Source organism: Hemitrygon akajei, chromosome 5 (genome assembly GCF_048418815.1).
Source record: "Hemitrygon akajei chromosome 5, sHemAka1.3, whole genome shotgun sequence".
Taxonomy (NCBI): domain Eukaryota; kingdom Metazoa; phylum Chordata; class Chondrichthyes; order Myliobatiformes; family Dasyatidae; genus Hemitrygon; species Hemitrygon akajei.
The window spans coordinates 48,166,906-48,189,996 of NC_133128.1; the positions used below are offsets into that span (position 1 = coordinate 48,166,906).

A 23,091-nucleotide genomic window follows, 5' to 3' on the forward strand; every position below is an offset into this window, starting at 1 on the left:
TTCAGGGTGAAAAATAAAATAGAGCACAGTAAGAAGATAATCAACTCCATTTATCCCAGCGAAGTTCAAGAGATAAACAGTTGAAGATGAAAGCTGAAACAACCAGATTAATGCACTGCACAGCAGACTATTTTCCATGTTAATAGAAGAACAACTCGTTCAATTCTTAGCTTGTCTAATCCCAGAGAACATTTAACTGGAAGAAAATCACGGGTTATTTCTTTTTAGTTCAGAGGGCAAAGGCAGAGAATCCTGCAGTGAGCGATTCACTGTAACTAACCATCTTCCTACTTCCTCTCCAACAATATTCAAGCAATCCAACACAAAGCAGTCATTTGAGAAGTAGACCATACAGATCCTTTAAAAAACATTTCCTTCATGTGCAGCCCTTTCTATACAGGGAGCACTATTTACAGGAGTAACCACAGCTTGCCAAGGTTTCTTTTACAGAACCTCCCAAACACGAGTTACCAGCTATACACCAAGTCACCGCAATCATAAACTGTTTCAGGGGCTTCCGCCTGGCAAACGGTACTGCAGCATTAAAGCCAGGTCAAACACACTACAGGACAGCTTCTTTCAACAAGCCAATGGACTTATAAATTCATATGTCTGTACATTGTGACAGTTATAATGAAAAGATTTTTAATTCATCGCATTGTGGGACAGATGTAATTAGAGCAGGTGCATGGAAACACACTCAGCATCACCCACACTCCTGATCCCTTTAACAAAGCTAGGTCAAATTATGGAACCCCTATTAATTGTGGAAATAACCTCAGTATATGGACTTCAGTGTTCAAGATGGCAAATGATCACCATCTTTGCAAGCTTAATTAGTGACAAAAATGCAGGCCTTGCTGCCAGTGGCACTTCCTTGAAATTAATAGAACATGATTCAGTTCCATACATTTTACATATATATCTTCTGTATGCAACATGCTGTGAATGGTGGTCTATATTCAGCTAATTATTTCCTTTAAGCACAATAAAGCCAATTATGCTGATTATCTAATTTATTATTCAGAATCTACCTTAAAGATAATTCTATTGAATTGATCTTAATTACACCAGGGGTACTGTGATTTGTGACAATTAGCAAACTAAAAAACTTTTGGTTTATTAGTTCACTCAAAAACTATCTTGCTAAAGCATCCTTTAAAGCAATATTAATTAAATGATCATTTGAGTAATAGCAAACACTGAAGTCAAACAACTTCTTAAGCCTCTCTGCAGCTACTCCTGTTGTTTTGCTCTTTCTGCTGATTGCAATTAAGTTTTTATACCATGCCATACTCTTTGTGGTGAAGTAATGCATGTCCCAATGCACAAAAACAAGTCTTCTCTTTGTACTGTAATAACAAATCTGCAAAGGCTCAAGTTATCAACCTTTGCTTACAGCATTACCCACTGGGGCATAAATGTTTGTTGTTTGTAGATTCCAAAAATGAAACAGCACCCTTCATGAAAAAGACCAGATGGACAAAAATTATAAAGCAGATTGCAAGAATTTATCAGAAATATTCACACATTTCACTACAAAAACAGAGACTTTCTTCAATCATAAGCAAATTCATAGAAAATGCACTGATTTAATTGGACTTTAAGTAAAACAGTTTCCTAGATGTGAATTATGGAAATCTCTGCTACATTTGTATCAGGAACATGTGCAGATAAATACTGTGTGTACTTTCATTCTTTTGAAGATACACAAACAGACATTAAAAATAAATACATTATAATTTTCATTATAATTAAATGATCCTCAAGATAAAGGTTCTGGCAATATGGAGAAAAACACCAACAGGGAAGAATACTTAGTATTTCTTAAAGTGAATGTAAACATGATTTCAATATGCAAATAATTATTTGTAAAGAAGCATACAAATATATATGTTTGATAGCTTCAAAGTACTTAAGTAGTTGACAAGAAATTGAAGGGGGAGCATTTGCTAACAATACAATATTTTCATTAAAAAAGCTATTTCACAGGACTATCAATTCTCCTGTGCAATGGTTACAACAATTAAATGTGATATTTTCATATCTGGTGTATGGATGAAATCGTCCAATGCTCTTTTTATTAGGGAGAAATGAGGCTGGAGATGTATCACAGAATTGTATCTCTGCTGTTCCTTTACCACATAGTGTAGGATCCGACATCTTTAAAACCTACAAATAGAAAAGCAGCATTTTATAATGTGAAGTCGACTAATGTCTTAAATTAATTCAGTCAATATTGCTCCAGAAACCTATTCTTTATCCCAATCATTGGGGCCTGCACAGAGAAGACATACTGATTTGTTTAACCATAGAACATTATAGCACAGTACAGGCCCTTCAGCCCTCCATGTTGTGCTGACCCATATAATCCTTTTAAAAAAAGTACTAAACCCACACTACCCCATAACCCTCCGTTTTTCTTTCATCCATGTGCCTGTCCAAGAGGCTTTAAATACCCCTAATGTTTTAGCCTCCACCACCATCCCTGGCAAGTCATTCCAGGCATTCACAACTCTCTGTGTAAAAAAACTTACCCCTGATGTCTCCCCTAAACTTCCCTCCCTTGATTTTGTACATATGCCCTCTGGTGTTTGCTATTGGTGCCCTGGGAAACAGGTACTGACTATTCACCCTATCTATGCCTCTCATTATCTTGTAGACCTCTATCGTCCCCTCTCATTCTTCTACGCTCGAAAGAAAAAAGTCCCAGCTCTGCTAACCTTGCTTCATATGACTTGTTCTCCAAACCAGGCAACATCCTGGTAAATCTCCTCTGCACCCTCTCCATAGCTTCCACATCCTTCCTATAATGAGGTGACCAGAACTGAACACAAAAGTGTGGTCTCACCAGAGATTTATAGAGTTGCAACATGACCTCTCTACTCTTGAACTCAATCCCCCTGCTAATGAAGCCTAGCATCCCATAGGTTTTCTTAACCACCCTATCAACCTGTGCAGCGACCTTGAGGGATGTATGCATTTGAACCCCAAGGTCCCTTTGTTCATCCACACTCTTAAGTAACTGACCATTAATCCTGTACTCAGTCTTCTGGTTTGTCCTTCCAAAATACATCACCTCACACTTATCCGGATTGAACTCCATCTGCCATTTTTCTACCCAACTCTGCAGCCTGTCTATATCCTCTTGTAACCTTCGACAACCTGCAGCTCCATCCACAACTCCTCCAATCTTCGTGTCATCCGCAAACTTACCCTCCTTCTGCCTCTACATCCAGGTCATTTATAAAAATCACAAATAGCAGGGGTCCCAGGACAGATTCCAGCATCACTCCACTAGTCACTGACCTCCAGACAGAATACTTTCCTTCCACAACTACCCTCTGCTTTCTTCCTTTAAGCCAATTTTTTATCCAAACAGCCAAGGTTCCACTTATCCCATGCCTCATGACTTTCTGGATGAGCCTCTCGTGAGGGACCTTGTCAAATGCTTTGCTAAAGTCCATGTAGACCAAATCCACTGCCCTACCCTCATCAATTTCTTTTGTTACCACTTCAAAAAACTCAATCAGGCTTGTGAGGCATGATCTTCCCTTCATAAAGCCATGTTGACTGTCCATGAGTAGACTGTACTTCTCCAAATGCTCGTAGATCCTATCCTTAAGAATCTTTTCCAGTAGTTTGCAGACCACCGACGTAAGACTCACCGGTCTATAGTTCCCAGGTTTCTCCCTATTACTTTCTTTAAACAAGCAAACTACATTTGCCATTCTCCAGTCCTCCGGCACTTCCCCTAGCCAAAGAGGATTCAAAGATCATAGCTAATGTTCCAGCAATCTCTTTTCTCAATTCCCACAACAACCTGGGGTGTATCATATCCAGTCCTGGGGATTTATCAATCTTAATGTTTTTAAGAAGATCCAGCACTACTTCTTCTGTAATCTCCACATTGTCCAGCACATGGGCCTGCTCTATTTCGACCTCACCCTGATCAACATCCTTTTCACTTGTTTACTTACCTATTTCTTTGTTTGAAGGCTTAAATTGTTCCATCAATTTCAGTAACTGGAGTTTACAACAACTGGCTAAGGTACAAACCATCTTCATATATTTGCAGAGAAGATTATTAATCTACAATTAAATAGGAATTCAGTGCAAAAAATAAACTTCTGCCTGCCAGTCAGACAGCATCCGTGGTGGGGAATGGACAATCAACGTATCAGGTTGAGACCCTGCATCTGGACTGAATGAGTAGAGGTGGAAGTAGAAGTAGAAATTTAGTTTAGTTTTTAAATCTATTGTTCTTTTGAGCTATTTATTACAGGTTCACAGTTACAAAATTTGCATTATACTTTGTTAATTATGCACTCACTGAAATGCTTAAAGCACTTGTAGATCTTTAATAGGTTATATTTATCTTTTGTTTAAAGAAAACGATGGTAGATGGAATAACAGAACCAGATGGACACTGTTTCCATCATAAATCAAATGGAAGTAAAGTCTGGGCAAAAAGTTTGGCTGTAGGGCCATCGATTCTGCAGATGCTGGAAATCTTGAGCAATACACACAAAATGTGGGAGGAACTCAGTAAGCCAGGGAACATCTATGGAGGGCAATAAGCAGTCGACATTTCCGGATGAGACCCTTCATCAGCTGTAATATTACCTCACGTATTTCTAAATTAGTGCCAAATTTGGTTAATATTAAGCTAACATTTAGTTGGTGTATTTTCTTCTGTTTATGTGCAAGTATAAAGCAGAGTCTTTCCATGATGTAATCATGCTCTTCAAAGTAACAGAAAAAAAATCATATTTTCATGGCAAATACGTGTGCCCTTTTGCTTTGGTGATCATGGTACTCATGCAATTCTTTTTTAGTAAAAATACCAGAAAACTCAACATAATCCTGTTAATGATGTTTTGAGCAACAAGAAGAGAGGACAAATAAGAATTTAGGACAAGGCAGTCCTGTCACACATACCCAGAATACTTGTGAAGTTATTTCTATGCTGTCTAATTGTTCATAGACATAACTTTTAGATAATTATCCCTGAGACTTTTGGAATTTACCAAAGTTATGAGCTTCATATTAGTATTTAATGGTTTAATCCAAGGTCTATACCACTTTAAACAAAAAACTGGCTAGGTAGCAGAGGATGATTAAGACCAGTGAACAAGCATTAATTACGTCCTTAATAATGGAAATGAATCTGCTAAGTGGACAGGTAAGATTGTTGCATGTTGATTACAAATTTGGAGCAAACTCATTTATTCAATTAATTTAGATGGGATGGTCGAGGAGAAACAATTAAATTTTAATAAACATTTCTAAAGAGGAATGATTCTGGATAAACATGCAGGCTACCAGGCAAATGAGAGATGAGTACAAACTGCTACTGTACAGGAAGTCCCTGAGTTATAACGTCCGACTTACGGACAACTCGTACTTATGAACCGAGGAAGGAGAACGCCGTCTGCCATTTTAAGTTGTTGCCGTTGACACTGTGTTGGGTGTTTAACTTTGTATTTGGCTGAAATCTTTCTTAGTAAGATTCACCCTGACCCCACCTGCACCCCCCCCCACCCCCCCCCGGGTTCCGGTCGGCTGGTGGCGCAGTGAGATCAGCGCCGGGCTGGAGAATGGAGTTTCCCAAGTTCAATCCAGTGATCGACTGTTCCCATGCCGGGTTGATGTCGATCCAGAGACATCATGCTGGGTTGATAAAAAAAAAACACTGCCACCTCCAGTTTAAATTCCCACGCAGAATATTGTGGATGATCAAACACCCAAACTCAGCACAGCCGCCACTGTCCCATTTAGCCTGTCTCAATGCGGTGGTCCTTAGGACCAGGCGGACCTCGGGAGCCAGCAAAGCTCAGGAGCTGCCGCCCGCAGTGTTTCTGTTCCATTGACGGGAAGCGATTGCAATTGAAAATAAAGTGGAAATAATAAAGCGTTTGGAAAGAGGTGAAATGCCATCGGTCATTGGAAAAGCGTTAGGCTACAGTCAGTCAACGATCGGAACAATTTTAAAGGATAACGGATAAAGTAAGAATAATGGAGCATTTGAAAGCCCCTGCCCTGATGAAAGCTACAGTTATTACTAAGCAACGCAGTGGTTTAATTATTGGAATACATACGTTTCTTAAGTGTTTTATATGCATAGAAAGGTAAAATATATACTATATACTAAGACAAACGTTTAACTGACGCTAAATAATACCGATGTACTTGTTCCAACTTCTGTACAAATCCGACTTAAAGATGGACTCAGGAACAGAAATATTAGAAGGCAGATTGTTTTTGTATTTGAAATCCGAACCTTGGATCTAAACAATATAATCAGTCTGGGTCAACCTTAGCACATTTAACTACCGGTATGTACCTCAAAAAAGATCAGGCTGGAGACCATTGCCCCATCCTGATCCTGAGATCACAGCACTGGGGCCCATTTGACAGAGCCCTCACAAACCACTGTACAGTATATGTGAGGCCCACATATCTACGCCAAATGCTGCAGTAAGGAAATGAAAAAATAATTGTACATTAGCAGAAGCTTATGATTTTTATGAAATTCATGACTTCCATCACAGTCTTTTCAATAATAAGATATGGAAAAAACCCAAGTGGAGAAATGTAAAATTGAATTTCTATAAAGGAGGACAGGGAGATGACAAGAGATTTTAAGAAGATTAGAGATTCGAAGGAGATTGCAAGGATTGGGTAGATTTTTATAAAATGGAGATGGTGATGTTAGATTTGTAAGGAATGGTGTTTTGGGACATGACATTTGGATATTTCAGCACCTGAAAAAAGAACAACTTGTTTTGAGACTTGAGAGGCATTTTCTGTGAAGTTGGAGTTTGGAGAGGCCATAAAGGAAAATTAATGATAAACTAGAGAAAGATGTGGTTTAGGGTTATGATAATTTGGGGCAGGCTTTGGATGCTTAGGCTTTGATTCAATTTGGTTACCAAGTAATATGTTAAAATCAATGTTTTGCCATGTACAGTTATGTTTAAAGAGACACCACATCTCAACTTTCTCATGCACTATACCTTTTCAGCCATTTTTTCAGCAGGTGTGCTGCAGAATTCAATTTGCTGGTTGGTCTTTGATGAATCACTAATACTTAGTTTTCCAAGAAGATGACAACTTACAGCCTCAGCTAACTTATGATTGGCAGATGCAAGTTCTGCTGTTGTGAATGGTTGGGCACTAGGGTAGTAGGTTTGTTGCCGGCCCCACTGTAGTGATACCAAGAGCTCCTCGAGGAATCTGAGAAGGATAATAAAAATGGATTAACCTATATAATTTGAACACTTTAAGTAACTGCAATTTTTATATAAGTGATCAATACTTAGTGAATCAGAATTGCTGGTACAAAAAAAATGTATCTTAGAACTGAACTTCTTGGGTCACAAAAATTCCCAAAGATTACAAAGTTGAATTTCCCCATGGGGATGAATAAAGTATCTATCTATCTATCTACAGTTGTCATAACTATAATCAACCACATCAATCTTCAATGATCTGGCACACTGCTAAACTAGAACCAAATGTTTATTTTAATAACTTGGAATCATTTCTACAACAAACATTACAAGTGCTTGGAAAATGCATACTGGGCAAAACAATAATAACTGAGATACAGCTGTTAAAATAAGATCAGAATAAAGGGAGCCATGGTACTCAATCGAAACCAGGGGTTCCCAACCTTTTATATGCCATGGATCAATAACATTGATCAAGGGGTCCATGGACCCCAGGTTGGGAAACCCTGATCGAAACAACTGTTAATCAATCATAAAATAGGAGGTACTCCTGTGATTTACCGGTAAGTACCTATCAATATTAGGGTATCACTCAGTGATAATTTCTTAGTTGGTTTAAGTCAATTGCTTCCCTCTGAATGTTGGACTTACATGTAATTGTTGACAGCTTAAGAGTTCAGAGATTATTGATCAATTAATAAAGTGTGATCTGATGCTCCAGGATAAAAGCGTACCTATGGGAGTCAACCATATCCTGACGAAATTGTTCACGCTCCATGAGTAGATCCTGAATAGCACTTTGAGTTTCTCTAATTTGACGCTGTAATGATGTCCTGGAATGGGACAGCTCATCAGCCATTACTCTGAGTGGGAAGACGATCAAAATAACATTTTATTCATAAAATTATAATATATTAACTCAAATTGTAAAAACTAATAAATATTTAAGAAATAAGAACAAGGGCAAACTTTGTATCAAATGTTATGAAAATGAACAATTTTTTAACATGAATAAACATTTTTTGACAATAAAAATGAATGCAATTTCTTGAAAACATAGAATTGCTTGTCAAAATATTAAGGAATACAATTTAATCAGCAATTGAAAAATATTCCTAGTTTTACTTACTTCAAGTATTTTAAAATACTGTGCACAAATTATTTAACCATTAGAAAATGCCAAGTTTCTGTTACATGTGGTTGAATTATTACAATATTCTTACACCCAGAAGATACTGTATAGAAATAAGCCATGTGCCCCAGTTAGTCCAAGTTGATAATTACACACTACTTGAACCTCTCATCATTCATCACTAAATGGTGGTAGCATTTATCAACTTCAACTTAAATGCATCTATATTATTTGTTTCAATATTCCATGTACTCTTAATGAAGGAAACTTATTCTGAATTCCCATTTAACTTGTTTATATTTATTTTATGTTATTGGTTTTACTTCTGCTCCTTCCCAATGGTGAAAATACACTCTCTAATTCTTCTGTTTGGTGACCCCTCAGCCTTCTTTGTTCAAAAGAAATGAGACCTGAACGTTTTCACCCTGTAGAATTCCATGAATTAGGAAGAGGTTCCTGACATTTAAAACAGAGATGCAGAGAAATTACTTTAATCAGAGGGTGGTAAATCTGTGGAATTTGTTGCCACGAGTGACTGTGGAGGCCAAGTCATTGGGTGCATTTAAGGCAGAGATAGATAGGTTCTTGATTAGCCAGGGGAGTGAGGATGACTGGAAGAATTGGATCAGCTCATGATTGAATGGCAGAGCAGACTTGATGGGCCGAATGGCCTACTTCTGTTCCTGTATCTTATGGTCTTATGGACATACTAGAAACATTCTTGGCCTGTTCATTCTTACCTTAAATATATTCCCACAGTTCTGATATTGAACTTTTAGATCTTTTCTGCCAACATGTATCCAAAATGATGATGCAATCACAAAGAAAGCATGCCAAAGGTTCTCTTTCATTAGAAGTTTGTGGAGATTTGGTACATCACCAAAGACTCTTGCAAATATCTATAGATGTACATTCGAGAACATTTCACTGAACATTTTGATAGAAATTTGTATTCATAGCCAGGTACGGAAACTCCAATGCACAGGACTGCAAGAGGCTTCCGAAGGTTGTACACTCAACCAGCTCCATTATGGGCACAACTTTCCAAAGACGTCATCAAGAGCCATCCATCATTAAGGACCCTCACTATGCAGGATATGGCCTCTACTCAGTACTACTATCAGGGAGGTGGTATAGGAGCCTGAAGGCCAACATCCAATGCTTCAGAAATCAGAAAATGCTTCTTTTACTCTGCTATCAGATTTCTGAATATTCCATGAACATTATCTCATTATTCAGAATCAGAATCAGGTTTATTATCACCGGCATGGGACATGAAATTTGTTAACTTAGCAGCAGCAGTTCAACGCAATACATAATCTAGCAGAGAGAGAAAAAAAAAACTGATAAATAAAACAATAATAAACAAGTAAATCAATTATGTATATTGAAGATTATTAAAAATGTGCAAAACCAAAAATACTGTATATTAAAAAAGTGAGGTAGTGACCAAAGCTTCAAAGTTCATTCAGGAATCGGATGGCAGAGGGGACATAGCTGTTCCTGAATCGCTGAGTTTGTGTCTTCAGGCTTCTGTATCTCCTACCTGATTGTAACAGTGAGAAAAGGGCATGCCCTGGGTGCTGGCGGTGCTTAGTAATGGACGCTGCTTTCTGAGACACCACTCCTTGAAGATATCCTGGGTACTTTGTAGGCTAGTGCCCAAGATGGAGCTGACTAGATTTACAACCTTCTGCAACTTCTTTTGGTCCTGTACAGTAGCCCCTCCATACCAGACAGTGATGCAGCCTGTCAGAATGTTTTCCCCGGTACAACTATATAAGTTTTTGAGTGTATTTGTTGACATACCAAATCGCTTCAAACTCCTAATATAGTCGCTGTCTTGCCTTCTTTATGACTATAATCAATGTGTTGGGACCAGGTTAGATCCTCAGAGATCTTGACACCCAGGAACTTGAAGCTGCTCACTCTCTCCACTGCTGATCCGTCTATGACAATTGATATGTATTCCTTTGTCTTACCCTTCCTGAAGTCCACAATCAGCTCTTTCATCTTACTGACGTTGAGTGCCAGGTTGTTGCTGCAGCACCATTCCACTAGTTAGCATATCTCCCTCCTGTATGTCCTCTTGTCACCACCTGAGATTCTACCAACAATGGTTGTATCGTCAGCAAATTTGTAATTGGTATTTGAGCTATGTCTAGCCACACAGTCATGTGTATACAGGGAGTAGAGCAGTGGGCTAAGAACACAAACTTGAGGTGCGCCAGTGTTGATAGTCAGTGAAGAGGATATGTTATCATCTATCCACACAGATTGTGGTCTTCCGGTTAGGAAGTCGAGGATCCAATTGCAGAGGGAGGTACTGAGGCCCAGGTTCTGCAACTTCTCAATCAGGATTGTGTGAATTATGGTATTAAATGTTGAGCTATAGTCGATGAACAGCATCCTGACGTAGGTGTTTGTGTTGACTAGGCAGCCTAAAGCCGTGTGAAGAGCCATGGAGATTATATCTGCCGTTGACCTATTGTGATGATAGGAAAATTGCAATGGGTCCAGGTCCTTGCTGAGGCAGTTCAGTCTAGTTATAACCAACCTCTAAAAGCATTTCCTCACTGTTGATGTGAATGCTACTGGGTGATAGTCATTTAAGGGAGCCCACATTATTCTTCTTAGGCACTGGTGTAATTGTTGCCTTTTTGAAGCAAGTGCCAACTTCTGCCCATAGCAGTGAGAGATTGAAAATGCCCTTGAATATTCCTGCTAGTTGGTTGGCACAGGTTTTCAGAGCCTTACCAGGTTCTCCATCAGGACCTTCCACCTTGTGAGGGTTCACTCTCTTTAAAGACAGTTTAACATTGGCCTCTGAGACAGAGATCACAGGGTCATCAGGTGCAGCAGGGATCTTCACAGCTGTAGCTGTGTTCTCCCTTTCAAAGTGGGCATAGAAGGCATTGAGTTCATCTGGTAGTGAAGCATCACTGCCATTCATACTATTGGGTTTCGCTTTGTAGGAAGTAATGTCTTGCAGTCCCTGCCAGAGTTGCCGTGCATCTGATATCGCCTTCAACCTCGTTCGAAATTGTCCCTTTGCCTTGAAATAGCCCTCTGCAAATCATGCCTGGTTTTCTGGTACAGACCTGGGTTGCCAGACTTGAATGCCACAGATCTAGCCTTCAGCAGACGACGTACCTCCTGGTTCATCCACAGCTTTTGGTTTGGGAATGTACAGTAAGTCTTTGTAGGCACACACTCATCCACACAGGTTTTAATGAAGTTGGTAACAACTGCAGCATACTCATCCGGATTCAGAGATGAATCCCTGAATACTGTGCAGTCCTCCAATTCAAAGCAGTCCTGTAGGTGCTCTGGTGCTTCCCTTATCCAAACCTTCTTGGTCCTCACTACTGGTGCTGCAGTCTTTAGTCTCTGCCTATAGTCAGGGAGAAGTACAGCTAGGTGATCAGACTTCCTGAAGTGAGGGCGTGGACTAGCATGGTAGACATTCTTGTTGGTGGTGTAGCAATGGTCCAGTGTGTTGTTTCCTCTGGTACTCCAAGTTATCTGTTGATGGTAATTGCTTAGTGATTTTTTCAGACTGGCCTTGTTAAAATCTCCCAAAATAATGGTGAAGGCATTAGGGTGCGCTGTTTTGTACTAATTTTGTACTATTTATTTGCTAATTTATAGTAATTTTATGTCTTTAAAATGTACTGCTGCTGCTAAAGAACAAAATTTACATGAGAGTGATAATAAACCTGACAAATTTTATATCCCTTAATAAAATTGTAACAAGTGTTCCAATTGTGTTTTAATAACCTGACTTTCCTCAGTTCAATTTCTCTAGAAATAAACGGCAGTGTCGGATTTGCCTTTGTTTTGGTCCCACTCTGAGATTCAGTTCCAAGCAATACGTGGTCTCCTTATTTCTCCTCACTAAAATCTAATAGCACAAATACATCTACGTTCAATTTCATTTTCAATTTATGAGCACAATTTATTAATGCTTACTTGTAACGGCAGTCCATTTCAGGACTGACTACTGCAACCAATTTTAAACCAAATACAAATCTGTTTTTGATTCACGTAGCTGAACGGTCAATATAAAATATGGAAACAGTCACAGCAGTAAATTATATGAAATGCATTTCCCACTATTTGCTTAATCACCCATTTTTCTTCCCTTGCCAGAAGTCTTTGTAACTATTGTGAATGATTTACCTGAACACAAGCAGATATTTGTTGTACTTTTTATGCACACTAAATATTAAATATTAAAAAGCACAGGATAAGTTGTTAATATCCCTCATACCAATGGGTCGTGAGCACTTGCTTGAGACTGCCTTGATGTTGGGAGTGGCATAGGGTTGACATGCAGGGGTTTTCAATTGGGCACCCTCCTTCCTGGAGATGTAGTGGGCTCATTGATTAGCCCACTACATCTCCAGAGGGCTCCACGATGACTTTTTGGCATCCTAAAGTCACTCCCCCCCGTTGTGTCTTCCCACTTACTGATGCTATCTGGGAGCCCAGGAAAGGTATTCTTGCTTGATCCAAAGCTAGTGACTGCTTCTTTCTGTTACCTCTGATGTGACTCTGATGGTTTGCCGCAGAGTTTGATGATGGATCCCTAGCTCCTTCAGCAACTTGATGGTGGGCGTGGCTGTAACTCCCCTACAACCCACTTCCAAAGGACAAACTTTGCTTTTCCAGCCGTCACTGAACTTCAGCTGCTAGATCTGCATACCTTAGCCTCTTGCACTCACTGAATCCTCCCACAGAACTGCGAGTTCCACGATGTAGACGATCTGTAATGAATTAGACTAGAAAACCAAGTCTGGCCAGAGGTTGGTGGTAGAAATTTCTGGTGGAAAGGTAAGTTGTTTATTGACATCCACCAGTGTTCTCTAGTCATGGGCTATGTTCATCTGTCCTGCTTCTGGCTCGGGAGGGAGATTAGTTGATCTTTTTGCTCCCTTCCAGACGAAGGCTGCTGGTGTCAAAGCGTCAGTCATTCTAAGGGGCAAGGGGTTGGTTGCTATCCTCTGTGTCAATTGCAGCTGCCAGAATCTTCAAGACCTTGTTGTGACGCCATGCGTGAGGCTGGTTTAGTAGCTTGCAAGGATATACTTGAGGGTTGCTGGAATTGGGCATAGGGCACAAGTTGGGTCCTCACCAAATCACTGGTGGAAGTTTTTTTTGTGAGGGAAGCTCATCATATGTAGCTCTGATGAGAAAGCTAAGTCTGTTTACTTTCATCTCTTATATGTCCTTCCAGCTGATATTCCTCCTCAATACTTTCCCACTGAATCCACTGCCCCTGCTTAGCCAGGGAGACTATAAGACATAAGAGCAGAATGAGGCCATTTGGCCCACCGAATCATTCAATCATGGCTGATCCTTTTATCCCCCTCCTCGGCTCCACTCCCCAGCCTTCTCCCTGTAATCTTTGTTGATAAGACCACAAGACACAGCCTTTACACTTCTGACTGACTCTTCTTGTCGCCGTACTTCCTCGACAATCATCTTCCTTCGCTCTGGAATTGTGGCCTTGTGCCAGGTGGATCCACTTGCTGCCAGACCAAAGCCACCTTGCCCTGTTGGACTTGCCCCACAATGTCTCTATGCCTAAGGGCTGCCGTTGCTTGCTGCACCGCATCAGCTGGGGTCTATTTACACCCAGTTGATAAGGTCCATGCAGTGTTACTGATGGTCTTGTCATGAGAGTCTTTGTAGACACACCTTAGAACACTTGAATTCCTCTGTAAGGCCAGTGAAAGGTAGTTCAAGGACTCCTTTATGATGTAAAATAAATTAACAGTTTAAATACAGGAATTTCCTTTGAATAATAAGTTAACTGCTTGTGAATAATAAGAGCTGATTGTGGACTTCAGGAAGGGTAAGATGAAGGAATACATACCAATCCTCATAGAGGAATCGGAAGTGGAGAGAGTGAGCAGCTTCAAGTTCCTGGGTGTCAAGATCACTGAGGATCTAACTTGGTCCCAACATATTGATGTAGTTTTAAAGAATGCAAGACAGCAGCTATACTTTATTAGGAGTTTGAAGAGATTTGGCATGTCAACAAATACACTCAAAAACTGCTATAGTTGTACCTTGGACAGCATTCTGACAGGCTGGTATGGAGGGGCTACTGCACAGAACCGAAAGAAGCTGCAGAAGGTTGTAAATCTGGTCCGCTCCATCTTGGGTACTAGCCTACAAAGTACCCAGGACATCTTCAGGGAGCGGTATTTCAGAAAGGCAGTGTCCATTATCAAGGACCCCCAGCACCCAGGGCATGCCCTTTTCTCATTGTTACCATCAGGTAGGAGATACAGAAGCCTGAAGGCACCACTCAGCAATTCAGGAACAGCTTCTTCCCCTCTGCCATCCGATTCCTAAATGGACACTGAATCTTTGGACGCTACCTCACTTTTTTTCAAATATACGGTATGTCTGTTTTTGCACTTTTTTAAAATCTACTCAATATACGTAATTGATTTACCTGTTTATTTATTATATTTTATTTTATTTATTATTATTATTATTTTCCTCTCTCTGCTATAGTATGTATGGCATTGAACTGCTGCTGCTAAGTTAACAAATTTCATGTCACATGCCAGTGATAATAAACCTGATCCTGATTCTGATTCTGAATCAGTTGCTACACCAACACAACCAAGATTTGGAAGTAAATGATGCAGTTGGAACTGCATAGCATCTTCAATGTTACTAATCAGAAATGAATTTCTAAGCACAGAGGTGGAAGTGGCAAGAGGAATTAGAAAATGTGGAGATAAAACTACATTGCTGATCTTAGACAATGTTAGAAAGAAATGTAGGCTGGTAACCTGCTGGCCAGAAACTTGCTGCGCCACACATCGCACTGTATGGTCATCCTCTCCAGCTGCTCAGAAAGCTGAGCCAGGTTCTGACTCAGAGCTTCATTCTCCAGGATTAGCTGATTTTTTTCACGAGCCATGCGCTCAAAATGATACTGAAGATCATCGCCAACGGATGCCACAAGCAATTTTTTCAGCTCACGATTCACCTAGAATAGAAAAAAAATACAGAGAACAACTGCAAAGATTTTATGTACTCATCATCCTCCAGGGTTGATAACATTGATTTCAATCAACCTGTTGTTTCCCCCAGACTCCAACCCCTATAACACAGGACTTTCTGTGTACTTCTAACAATTTGCTTCAATTTTCTGCTCAGAGAAAATTGACAAGCTTGGAAGATTCATACAAATCTAAACCTAGAGAATATAAAAGTTGTGTTATCTCACCTCAATCTGAACTCGGATTTGATTAGCAAGCCCTTCCTTATCCTGAAGGAGTTTTCTTTCTGAATATTGAGATTTTTCAATGGCAACTTTAAGTTCAGTCACCTCTCTCTTGAGTTCAATTGTATTTTCTAATTGATTTGACAATTCACCTTTATAGGAACCTGCAGAATCAGTTAGCTTTAGGCTCTTTGCAGGAAGATCATGAATTACAGCAGCTTTGGGGACCAGAATCCTCATGGCTTCTACTTCAATTGCTTGGCTTGGTTGAATTTTCCCAAGCTGAAGAATACCAGGCTTAGTTCGTAAAGGATGATGATCTTTTCTATTTATTCCTGATGTATTTTCCATTGGTTTGGCTGGTTCCTCTGTTTCCATTCCATCTCCAGGTCCACGGATGGATCGTACAATTGGAACTAAAATATTAAGTGAAGGAACTTTAATATTGTTGCATATAAAATGAATATATTAAAAAGTGGTAATAAAGTATCATTATTTGAACATAATCGTCTGTAAACTGTGGCAATATTCAATGTAAGCACCAAATTATAAGCATTAGATTTGAACTACTGCTTTAAAACCATGACCCAGTAACATTCTTCACTGGTACAAATATATCTATATATACACAAAGCCCATGGCTATATCCCTATATTTACCTTTTTCCTGGATAATTATAAACTTATTGTTTAACTAGGCCAATCTCTATGGGTTTTTCAGATGGCTTGTTACCCAGACCATACTTTTCTTGTTTGCTTCAGTTTTGCAATAACTAGAAGATGGCTTCTATACCACACATATTCACTACTAAATAAGATTGATTACTGCATTAGTAATAATAATAGTAATTCAGTATCTTCTGCATCTGAATCATAAGGCCCAGCTAAACAAAATTTCTATGTCCTACAAGATACTGCACCTCAGAAGTATTTTATTGATTTAGTTTTGATGAATAAACAGTTGTTCTTTATGTATGTGCAATGATGAATATAATGGTGTGCTTTTCACCTTTTTCTATCTGAAAAATCAAGGGTATTTTTTGAAACACTAGTTTTAAACAACTATTATGCTTAAACCAGATTTATGGTAGATTGGAATCACAATGCAAGTCTTACTTCATAAGAAAGAAATGGATGTACATCAGGCCTCTAATATCAATATCTCACTTGGTGGCGCAATAATATCAGCGCCGGACTCCGGAGCGAAGGTTCCCGAGTTCGAATCCAAGTGGGGTTGAGCGTCAAACTAGCAACTTGGCCTTGCAAAAACAAGAATAGCTTGCTACGGAAACACCGTCATGATGGTGCCCCAATAACTCCACAGCTGAGTTAAGGGCTATTCTTCTTCTAATATCAATGGAGATTTTTTTTAAATTAAAAAGCAAAGCTTAGTTACTTCTGAGGTTAGCAACTGAGGCAACAGATTCAATAAACAGAGGTGACAAGATTTGTTTGATTTTCTTGAACTTTAATTATGGTCTGATGAAAATCTTAGTCCATAGCCTTCTGACTCAGTAAGTACTGCGCCAAAGCAAACACATGGCACAAGACTGTTTGAAACAGAAATCATGGCTTTCTGAATATTCTTATCCTATCTTGTGTGAAACAGTTCTGATTCAGTTTATCACTACATTTAAAAGAAGCTTTGCTCCACAAGATTACATATCATGTTATAACGTAAACTATATTAAAAAGTAGACTGAGCTTCTAATACAAAATAAATGAAGACTAGGAGATGAAAATATGGATACCGTGGACTAAATATATAAATATTTCAGGCCTAATTCAGTGCTACACGTCTTACACAAATAAGTGAACTAAGCAGATTTGGAAAAAAAATCAAAATCAAGTAATTATTAAAATACCTTTATTCTCCATTTTGACATCTGTTGTCATATTTTCAAAACTGTATTGGATTTTAATTTGTCATAACTTTTCATCTGGGAAAAGAATGAGAATTAATTACCACACTGCCAGATCAGCACAAACCAAATTATTTAGTAAATCATTGTATATAATCCAAATGTACTGCAACTACAAAGCAAGAAATAAATAGAACTATTGTATATACCAGATGGACAATAAAAATTAATGCAGAGAAATTCAAGGTACAAAATTCTGGTTAGAAAACTAAGGAAGAAATACTCACCAAATGTTCATCTTTAAAAGGATCGATAGCTCTGTTACATATATCTTATATAACAGAAAACTGGAAATAAAAAGTAATCTTGCTTAAAATATTAAAGAAATGTGTCATCTTTAACTTTATGCCTTTTGGAAATCAGTTCATCTTCTACTCACTTAACTATTCACAGTAATAGAAATGTTGACCGGGGTGTCCAAACTTCTGCATGCCACTGTATATGCTATGTCTCCCTGCTTTCCAGATAACCTTTCTTTCCTGATAAAGTGAATTATTCTCACTTCTATACACAAACTTCACTTTTTAATAATTTTCCTGTTCTACAAGTGTATTAATGTATTCCTGAATATATATGGAAATATTAAGATTACACAGGATTATTAATAGATTGTGTAAGAGTTAAAGCAGAGTCAATGGCCAATCACCTGAAACATTGATAACCTGGAAATGGAGACCCAAAAGCACTTAGAGGACCATCCAGATAGATCAATAAATGTCATAGATAACAAGAGAAATAGCGAAGATCAATGAACTCTTGGCCTTTCTCACCAATAGTTACTGTACAGAGCTGGCAGGTTCAGCTATAGCTACACAACGCACTGACTGGCTCTAAAATTACGTATATATTTTATAAAGTAAGATTTTAAAAACTCAGTAGGTTTAAATGGAAATCTGGTCTGACTTCCCACAACTCACTCATGATGTTTATAAATTCTGGGGTTGGTTTGCCCTTTTGGAGAAGCGAAATCACAGACGCCTTGGGTCGAATTTATAATTAAATGCAGACAGGAATACTTCACACTGTATTACGTACAGAAAACTAATATTTTTATTTCAAAAAGACTTTATAACAAAAGCCTTTCCGGTTAAGTCCTTACATACCTGAAGTGACAGCTGCGTGGACTCCGCCACCCGCCGGCAGTAACAGGAAGAACTTCCGGTGACACGCAAGGTAACCTATGACCTCTCCACATCCAATTCTAAAATTTAATTTATAAAGGTCTAAATTATGATATAACTTTCGGAACAATTTGAAATAACAAAATAAAATGATAGCAAAGCATTTTTTCCACTTGAATAAAATAATGTATTCGAATCAACCCGTTGCTAAGGGACGGGAGGAGACGCGAAAAATTGGAGGGATTAGGAGCGCGAGGAGGAAGTGGCGGAGACGAAGGTGGATGGTAGAGGGGCTTGGAGTGAGGAGTGCTCAGTGATCATGGTGAGGATGCAACAACTAGACCTTGTTTGTTTGCATGCCTGGTGAATTATAGTGTCTCAGTAACTGGCCAAAGTTGGCACGTCTCGTGATGTAAGGGGTAACTCTGGCCTCAAGCTGGGCTCTGGTTTACTTTCATGTGCAGCAGTAGGGAGGGAGTGTGTTCTCGTTCCTCGTCTCCCTCCCCTCTCTGCTTCATTTAGTGTTGGTCTTCTCGTTTGGAAGTGCCGCGGGAATTTGTAATGGGTACCTTAGATCCAATCGACATCAAATGCTTTCTGTCTAAATAGTGTACGGAACCTTTCATGCAGAAATTGTTTGTTCTCTGTTTATTTTGTGTCACTACTTTGGCAAATGGTGATTTTAGTACAGATAACATAAACGTTGCATTGTGTAAGCGGCGGTCTTTTAGCGGTCGAGTCTTGCAGATTTTTAACATGGCAACTTTAGAGCGGGTTTAACCATTTTGTGCATTATCCCCGCCAGTTTCCAACTCCTGTTATGACGTTTACAGATTTGAAACACTACGTGATTGTAGAACACACATTTGGTCTATCGTCTCTTTGCTGGATCGTTGTTGAAATCATTTGCTTGATTTAACATTTCTGATGTTTCCCATTGAGTAGTCCTTTGGTTTTCCTAGGTTATGTTTACAGTTTTCTTATCATTATTATTAATGGTTCGATTCCATTCACTTTCAGAATTTATAAATCTCTACAACTTGGTGTTTTTTAAAAAAAAATTCTTTCTTATTGACTTTTAATTTTGCCACTTGTAAATTAAAATTTTCCCTCTTTGCACAATGGGGTCCAATGCCATTTTAAACTTCAAATAAAAACAGAAGATGCTGGAAGTAGCAGGTGAGCCAGTATCTGTGGGGAAGTGGGTATCATTTTTTATCAGAGCAGCTAACTGTAGCCCTTTCTGTTGAGATTTCCAATCTCTTCATCCATGGTAACTTTATCATTCCTTGTCTACTCTTAAGTAAGAAGCCATTTAAGAGAGTTATTTTAGAAACTGACAAGCAATCACTTCTATTGATAATTTTGTAACAATATTGCTACAACTAGCAGGAATATTCAAGGACACTTTCAGCTTCTCACTGCTACGGGAGGAAGTTCCCACTTGCTTCAAAAAGGCAGCAATTATACCAGTGCCTAAGAAGAAAAATGTGAGCTGCCTTATCGACTGTTGCATGGTAGCACTCACATCTACAGTGATGAAATGTTTTGAGAGGTTGGTCATGACTAGACTGAACTCCTGCCTCAGCAAGGACCCGGACCCATTGCAATTTGCCTATCGGCACAAAAGGTCAATGGCAGACGCAATCTCAATGGCTCCTCACACAGCTTTAGACCACCTGGGCAACACAAACACCTACGTCAGGATGCTGTTCATTGACTATAGCTCAGCATTTAATACCATCATTCCCACAATCCTGATTGAGAAGTTGCAGAACCTGGACCTCTGTACCTCCCTCTGCAATTGGATTCTTGACTTCCTAACCAGAAGACCGCAATCTGTGCGGATTAGTGATAACATATCCTTCTTGCTGATGATCAACAGTGGCACACCTCAGGGGTATGTGCTTAGCACACTGCTCTTCTCTCTATATACACATGACAATGTGATTAGGCATAGCTCAAATACAATCTATAAATTTCCTGACAATACAACCATTATTGGTAGAATCTCAGGTGGTGACGAGAGGGTGTACAGGAAGGAGTGAGATATGCCAACTAGTGGAGTGGTGCCGCAGCAACAACCTGGCACTCAACGGTCAGTAAGGCAAAAGAGCAGATTGTGGACTGTAAGGAGGTTAGGACGAAGGAACTCAATCAATCCTCATAGAGGGATCAGAGGTGGAGAGAGTGAGAAGTTTCAAGATCTCTGAGGATCTAACCAGGTCCCAACATATCGATGTAGTTATAGAGTAGACAAGAGAGCAGCTGTACTTCATTAGGAGTTTGAAGAGATTTGGCATGTCAACAAATACACTCAAAAACTTCTATAAATGTACTGTGGAGAGCATTCTGACGGGCTGCATCACTGTCTGGTATGGGGGGGTCTACTGCACAGGACCGAAAGAAGCTGCAGAAGGTTGTAAATTTTTTTTTCCAATCTTTTTATTGATTTTTAAAAAGTGTCTATACAAACAGGAGGAGAATATCTCTGGTATATATGTCAGTAGCAGTACATACAGAAGGTAAAATAAACATTATCAGAATCACACATAGTGTTGATCTACAAAGTATAAATTTGATATAGAATGTATCCTCTTGTCAATTTATGAGGAAAAGTAGGACTGTTAGAAATTTTTATATAAAAGAAAAAAGAAAAAAAAACACTATTCTAAACAGAAAAAAAAGGACTGGGCAATCCATCCTGAGAGAAAAACCAAGAGAAGAGAGACTCTGATCAAATCCAAGGTTCTGAAAAAATAGCTGGAAGAGAATCAGTACAAAAATCAGATCATATGAAAATATTGAATAAAAAGTCACCAGATTTCTTCAAAATTACAGGATGTATCCAACGTCTGACTTATTTTCTCTAGACTTAAAGAGGGCATGATAGAGGAAAGCCAATAAAAGGTGAAAGATTGTAAATCTAGTCAGCTCCATCTTGGGTACTAGCCTACAAAGTACCCAGGACATCTTCAGGGAGCGGTGTCTCAGAAAGGCAGCGTCCATTATCAAGGACCCCCAGCACTGGCATGCTCTTTTCTCATTGTTACCATCAGGTAGGAGGTACAGAAGCCTGAAGGCACACACTCAGTGATTCAGGAACAGCTTCTTCCCCACTGCCATCCGATTCTTAAATGGACATTGAAGATTTGGACACTACCTCACTTTTTTTTTGATATACAGTATTTCTGTTTTTGCACATTTAAAAATCTATTTAATATTTGTATACTGTAATTGATTTACTTATCATTTTTTATTTTATTTATTATTTTTTTCTTCTATATTATGTATTGCATTGAACTGCTGCTGCAGTTAACAAATTTCGCGGCACATGCCGATGATAGTAAACCTGATTCTGATTCTGTAACATGGGTTATTTTAATTCTGTGTCACTGTAACTAGACAGGGAAAGACTAAAGGTTGGTTGACCTTTATCAGTACATTCATCACAATACTGTGGAGATATGGTTACCACATTGTGATTTTGTATATTTACTGATTTATGGACAAAATTAACCAATGAACATCCATAAAAATGGAACCTGTTCATGACATGGGGATGTGCTGTTCTGTTTTATTTTGATATTGAAAGATTAGATTGTATAACTTGTCTTGCAACTCGGAGTTCATCGAAAATGTATTCTATCATGCAGAACGATGAGTAAGTAGAGTAGTGAAAGTAAAATTGAGTAGACTATTTTGGTGAATTTTTAAAGAAAATCTGAAAACTTGGGGGTAGGGTTGATATAAATACTTTTGACTGCATTACTTGGGATGTAAGAATTTTCTGACACGTATTTAGTATTGTGCCAGATGGTCCAGTTTGACAGGATCAGTGCCTTTACCCTTGCAGTTTCTTAACTCTACACACAAGGATCCTACATCATCTCAGTCTATGTCGCCCCTTTCTAAGGATGCAATTTCATTTTTTTTTAACCACACAGCAACCCCACTCACCACTCTGCCTACCTGTCTGTCCTTTCAACACAATGAGTGTCTTTGGATTTTAAGCTCCAGACTGTGATCTTCTTTCAGCCACGACTCAGTGATGCCCAAGACTTCATACCTGCCAATTTCTAACTGCACTGTAAAATCATCTGCCTCATTCTGTGTGCTACATGGATTCAAATATAACACCTTCAGTCCTGTATTCATCATTTGTTCATTATGTGCCATGTCATATGACATGGATGATTATGGTCTTTGCATGACCATGATTGTTCTCCGCAAATTTTTCTACTGAAGTAGTTTGCCGCTGCCTTCTGGGCAGTGTCTTTACATGACGGGTGACCCTAGCTATTCTCAATACTCTTCAGAGATCGTCTGCATGGTGTCAGTGGTCGCATAGCCAGGACTTGTAATATGCACCAACTATTCATATGACCATCTACAACCTGCTCCTAACACTTCACGTGACCCTGTTTGGG

General features: G+C 39.0%; 2 protein-coding genes across 3 annotated transcripts in view; one reads left to right on the plus strand and one right to left on the minus strand.

Moving 5' to 3' along the window:
* Window positions 1-1,489: 1,489 nt before the first annotated feature.
* blzf1 (basic leucine zipper nuclear factor 1) lies at window positions 1,490-18,712 on the minus strand. Of its 2 annotated transcripts, XM_073045478.1 has the most exons (8): window positions 18,644-18,671; window positions 17,768-17,827; window positions 17,484-17,558; window positions 15,623-16,035; window positions 15,183-15,382; window positions 7,970-8,098; window positions 7,020-7,239; window positions 1,490-2,172 (listed from the first exon to the last, which is right to left on the minus strand). In XM_073045478.1, exons 3-8 carry the CDS (start codon window positions 17,512-17,514, stop codon window positions 1,987-1,989), a joined length of 1,179 nt encoding a protein of 392 aa, XP_072901579.1. In that variant the 5' UTR covers window positions 17,515-17,558; window positions 17,768-17,827; window positions 18,644-18,671; the 3' UTR covers window positions 1,490-1,986. The 2 variants fall into 2 exon arrangements, with proteins under 2 accessions (XP_072901579.1, XP_072901578.1); XM_073045477.1 differs by lacking the exon at window positions 17,768-17,827 and having other exon boundaries at window positions 18,644-18,712.
* Window positions 18,713-18,887: 175 nt separating this feature from the next.
* nme7 (NME/NM23 family member 7) overlaps window positions 18,888-23,091 on the plus strand; it is a 154,941-nt gene continuing 150,737 nt past the window's right edge. The window contains exon 1 of the mRNA XM_073045481.1: window positions 18,888-18,983. Within this exon, the coding sequence (XP_072901582.1) occupies window positions 18,981-18,983 (3 nt within the window). The 5' untranslated portion in view covers window positions 18,888-18,980. The remainder of the gene's footprint in view (window positions 18,984-23,091) is intronic.